This window comes from Haliaeetus albicilla, chromosome 4, assembly GCF_947461875.1.
Source record: "Haliaeetus albicilla chromosome 4, bHalAlb1.1, whole genome shotgun sequence".
NCBI classification, from domain to species: domain Eukaryota; kingdom Metazoa; phylum Chordata; class Aves; order Accipitriformes; family Accipitridae; genus Haliaeetus; species Haliaeetus albicilla.
The window spans coordinates 47480585-47485533 of record NC_091486.1 but is presented as its reverse complement, the minus strand read 5'-3'; the positions used below and the strand labels follow the sequence as shown (position 1 = coordinate 47485533).

At 58.8% G+C, this 4949-nt stretch overlaps 1 protein-coding gene across 1 annotated transcript; it reads left to right on the top strand.

The window, feature by feature from the left end:
• The first annotated feature begins 200 nt into the window (after positions 1–200).
• On the top strand, positions 201–3038 carry CAMK2N1 (calcium/calmodulin dependent protein kinase II inhibitor 1). The gene is made up of 2 exons (XM_069782402.1): positions 201–491; positions 1639–3038. Exons 1-2 carry the CDS (start codon positions 332–334, stop codon positions 1707–1709), a joined length of 231 nt encoding a protein of 76 aa, XP_069638503.1. The 5' UTR covers positions 201–331; the 3' UTR covers positions 1710–3038.
• The last annotated feature ends 1911 nt before the right edge of the window (positions 3039–4949 follow it).

The window sequence follows — 4949 nt, the reverse complement described above, 5'->3', positions numbered from 1 at the left end:
CGGGGATCCCCGCGGGGCGTGGGGCAGCCCGCCGGGGGCGGTGCCGCCGCCGGGGCCCGTGGGGAGGAGGGTTTTGGGGGGGGGGGGGGGGGGGGGGGCCGTGCCGCTCCCGCCCCGTCCCGCCCGGTCCCGCCCCCCGCTCCTCTATCGCCGCCGCCGCCGGAGCCGCCGCCGCAGCCGCGGAGCCGCCAGCAGCGCCGGGCCGGGCCGGGATGTGACGGGGCGGCCGCCCCGCGCCCCGCTGCGCCGCTGCCCCGGGCCCGCGGGGCCCCCGCGCCCCGGGAGGCTGTCGGGGGGCGGCGGCGGCGGCGGGTCCCCCCCCGCCGCCCCCATGTCGGAGGGGCCGCCCTACGGCGAGGGGCAGCTGGCGGGGGACGCGGCCGTGGGGCAGCTGCCCTTCCCCGTCCGCCTCCGCGGGCCCGACGGCCTCCTCGCCGGCGGGCAGGGCAAGCGGCCCCCCAAGCTGGGGCAGATCGGCCGCAGCAAGAGAGGTAGGTGCGGGGGGGGCGGTGCCGGGCGCCGGGAAGCGACCCCGGGATGCAGGGCAGCGGGAAGCGTCCCTAGGACTCAGGGCACTGGGAAGCATCCCCGAGATGCAGGGCACCGGGACCCTCCCGGGACGCAGGGCGCTGGGAAGCATCTCTGGGATGCAGGGCGCTGGGAAGCATCCCCGGGACGCAGGGCAGCAGGACCTTCCTGGGACGCAGGGCGCTGGGAAGCATCCCCGGGACGCAGGGCAGCGGGAAGCATCTCCAGGACCCAGGGCAGCAGGACCTTCCTGGGACGCAGGGCGCTGGGAAGCATCCCCGGGACGCAGGGCAGCGGGAAGCATCTCCAGGATGCAGGGCACTGGGAAGCATCCCTAGGACGCAGAGCAGCGGGAAGCATCCCCAGGATGCAGGACACTGGGAAGCATTCCTAAGACCCAGGGTACACTGGGAAGCATCTCCGGGATGCAGGGCACTGGAAACATCCCTAGGACCCAGGGCAGCGAGACCTTCCCGGGATGCAGGGCAGCGGGAAGCATCCCCGAGATGCAGGGCACTGGGACCTTCCCGGGATGCAGGGCACCGGGAAGCATCCCTAGGACCCAGGGCACCCTGGGGGATGTCGGGCATCACGTCCCAGGGACCTTCCCCTGGGCCGCAGGACACCAGGGACCATCCCCAGGGACAGGGTGTGATGGACCGGGCTCACTGCGGGCTGCCGTGCATCGTGTCCCAGGGACCTTCCCTGGGGTGCTGGGTAGTGGGAACCTTCCTTGGGCACAGGGCATCGTGCCCTGGGGACCATCCCCAGGGCGTAGAGGTGAAGGGACCTTCCTTGGGGACAAGGCCCCACGCCCCAGGCCCTTTGCCGGGGTGTAGGTACCTTCCCCAGGGACGGGGCACCAGGCATCGTGCCGGGGCGCGGGGTACCGGGGACCCTCCCCAGGGACGGGGCACGGCGCACCGGGTACCCCACGGGGTGTCAGACACCGGGCGCCGTGCCGCCTTTGCCGACGGCCGCGCCAGGGACGCGGGACCCCCCTCCCCAACCCCAGCCCGGGGTGCCCACCGGCCCGGGGTGACCTTGGGTGAGGGGCGCACAGCGGCAGGGTATTCACCACGGTTATGGGGGTTTTTTTCTGCTTTCCAGTGGTTATTGAAGATGATAGAATTGATGATGTGCTGCAAAATCTCTCGGAAAAGGCCCCTCCCGGCGTTTAAAGCCTCCCCAGGGACGCTCGGCTGAAGCCGGAGGCGGGGGGGCCAGGGGGGGTCGGTTTACAACGGCACAGGTTATCGGCAAAAAAATAATTTCCCCCCCCCACCCCGCCGCCAAGACCGCAGCAACCGCGCCGAGCAAGCACTTGGAGAGCCGTCCTCGCCAGCCTGCAATCCCCACCGCACCGCAGCACATCCTTGCCCTCCGACAGACAAGCCGAGGGGAGGGCGGCGAGCGAGACAAAGCCCAACGGCAAATTAAAAAAAAAAAAAAATTAAAAATAAATAAATAGAAAATAATAATTGGAAAAATAATCACCCGCTCCAAAACCCCCACCCCAACCCGCCGGCACGAGGGATGAACGGAGGCGTCACGCCGCGGCTCTGAATTACCGGTGATTTCTTTTCTCGGTCCGATGAACCTTGCACCACACTAGATCAGGGGGTAAGAGGAAAGGGGGCAGCGAAAGATGGGGGGGGGGGGGGGGGCCGGCCCCCGGGGTCTCCCCCCGGCCAGGGTTGTTCCCAGTGGGCACCTTGTTTACATTATTTAATCTTGCAAAAATGAATCTGTGCACTTGGATGTACCATGCTATCCCCTTCCTTATGATTTTTTATGTTGATGTCTTTGGATGTTGGAAAATGATATAAAATATATATATATATTTCATTTTAGTCACATTTTAAGGTTCTCGAGGGGAAAACCAAAACTTTTATAAAGGAAGGGCCTAGAGGAGGAATTGCTGGTTTATTTTTTAAAGCTTGTACTTCTTGGTTGCTGTGAGCAAAGGGACAGATTTTATATGTACAGGGGGGCGGGGGGACGCTCGGCTTTTCTAACTACCATGCAGTCTGTAGTGTGGGTGATCTTGGTTTTTTTTTTTTTTCTTATATTGTGGCAGTTTTCTCTCTTTAATAGACTGTATTAAAAATATATATATATATAAAAAAAAAATCTCTAATGTAATCACAAGAGTGCCAAACACTTGGAGATGCCGGAGGGCAGCGATTCCCTCCCCGAGTCAAGCGGCACTCGGGGCTTTCTGCTCTTTCTAGGGCTCGGTCGATCTCTCGTGGGGTTTTCTTTGACTTCTCTTTTCTAATCTTTCTTTTTAACTATTTTGCATGATGTGCATAGAAAAAAAAAGGGAAAAAAAAAAAAGCACCTCTTGCGCGAGGGCTTGGTTTCTTGTTTCTGTTTGCGACTCTGACTGACAGACCTCAAGGCAGGTTTTCTTTCCTCCTTTTCTTAAATATTGTGTATGTTGCACTTTTATCCACTACACAGGGCTATTTCTGCAATGTCCAAATAAAAAGGAAAATGAAACAAAATGGGAAAAAAAAAAATAATAAATGCGGATCTGCCGTGCTTTCCCGTGTGCTGCCGGGGCCCAGCGCCGCGAGCATCCCTCCCCATCCACCTAAATAATGCCAAAAATAACCAAGGAAAACCTCGCCGCTCTCTGGCACGGACCCCCCCGGCGATCGGGGTCGTGCCCTGAATAATTAATTATACTTAATATTTATTTATGGGATTTTTTTGTTTGTTTGTTTGATGGGAAAACTCCTCTGGGGCACAAATTTCATGGAAAAAATTCAACACGAGGTCCCGAAAGCAGCTACTGGGAACGGGGACCCAAAAAGGCGTCCGTCCCCTTCGCTGCTGGGAAAGCCTGTGGAAAATGGGGGTTTTCATCCCGGCGTCGCTTCCCCTCCACACAAAACCCAAATCCCGGCCGATTCCCTGCAACCGCCGTCGTTAATCATTGCCCGGGAGCGGGGCGGCATTAATAAGAGCCGTTATCGCTCCTGCCCGCGCGACCGAGGGCACGAGCAAACCTTTGTGCCGGGGGAATAAAAATACAATCACGCCGGGGGAAATGGGTCCCCAGGACGGGGTTTTATTGCAAAGAAAATAATATATTGCAATAAAAGCAGCACGCCGCCGAGCAGGGCTGGAGCTGCTTTGTATGGTGATGGCCGGGGGGGTGGGGGGACAACACATCGGTTAATTTGAGGTGAGACAGGGTGCCGGTGCTGCCCAAACACCCCCATTTTTGGGGTGCTAAGGCCACAAGAATCTGCGCAGCCCTGCGCTCCCCTCCCCATCAGCTTTGCTATTTATTTCTCCATTTTTAAACCCCCCCCCCCGCAGCCTCTCAAGGGTCCAGGATGGGATGGGGGAGATTTGCTAAATTGCTCCCTTGAAAAAAAAATCCCCAATTATTTTAATTTTTTCCCCAGCGGGTTCAGCTCTGAGGTCACAGCCGTATGGGTTGAACTCGGTGAACCACCAACCCTTTGGCCCTGGGATTTTCTATTTGGGGTGACCCGACGCGTCTGCAAAGGACAGGATGGGCCCATGGGAGGTTGTTTGGGTTTGGGGTGTCGTCATCCCCCCAATCTAATGGGGTTTGCCTCAACCAGCATCTGGGTGCAAGCCCATGGCTTTGGGGAGAGCAGACGAGGCAGCGCTGGGCAGCTCATAAGACACATAACCACGGGCTGGATGCGGCCATTGACGCTTGGTTAATTAAGTTTACCAAAAAGCCCCCGTTTTACGTGAAAACCTGATCTACGGGTCCAGACCCAATTGCCCACTTTCTCCCCATGCACCAAAAAAACCCTCCGAGCACCCAAAACCCCCTGAAACCCAGATCCACCAAACTGGGTCTTCTGGGGATGGGCTCCATGCAAAACCCCTCTACACCTGAGAAAAGCTGGGGATGAACCGGAAAAAACCTGAAGCCCGAGGGGGAAGGGAGGCTGAAAGAAGAGGAGATTCTGCTAAATTATAAACCGCTCTTTTATATGCGCAGCGCATAAATAATGGAGCAGGAGAGCCCGGCATGCCGGCAAGCTCACTTACGGGGAGGATGCGGGATGGAGGGGCGAGAAGAGAAGGTTGCGGGATGGATGGCGGGGAAAGATGTGCCCAAGAGGCCGAGCCAGGGATCCCCCAGCCGTGCATCGCCGGGAGATGATATTCTGAAGGAGGATTTAAGGATTAAGCTGACCACGGGGCAGGAGTTTATTGCATACATTATTTAACAGATGGCCCAACGCAGGCGGCCGGCTGCCTACGGTCTCCCCGGTGACCTTGGCTGGGAGATGCCAGGCTGGGCAGGGAGCCTGGTGCCACCACTGGGCTCCGGTTACGGGGACTGGAGGAAAAAAAACCCAAAAAACCAATCCCCCCCCGCCGGGAGCCAGCACCCAGCAGCTCCAGCGCCAAATCCCCAT

Bases quoted from the DNA above. Each gene is read 5' to 3' on its own strand.
- CAMK2N1 (XM_069782402.1), top strand. From the start codon at position 332: ATGTCGGAGGGGCCGCCCTACGGCGAGGGGCAGCTGGCGGGGGACGCG. The intron at 492-1,638 runs GTAGGTGCGGGG...TCTGCTTTCCAG, and splicing joins GATCGGCCGCAGCAAGAGAG to TGGTTATTGAAGATGATAGA.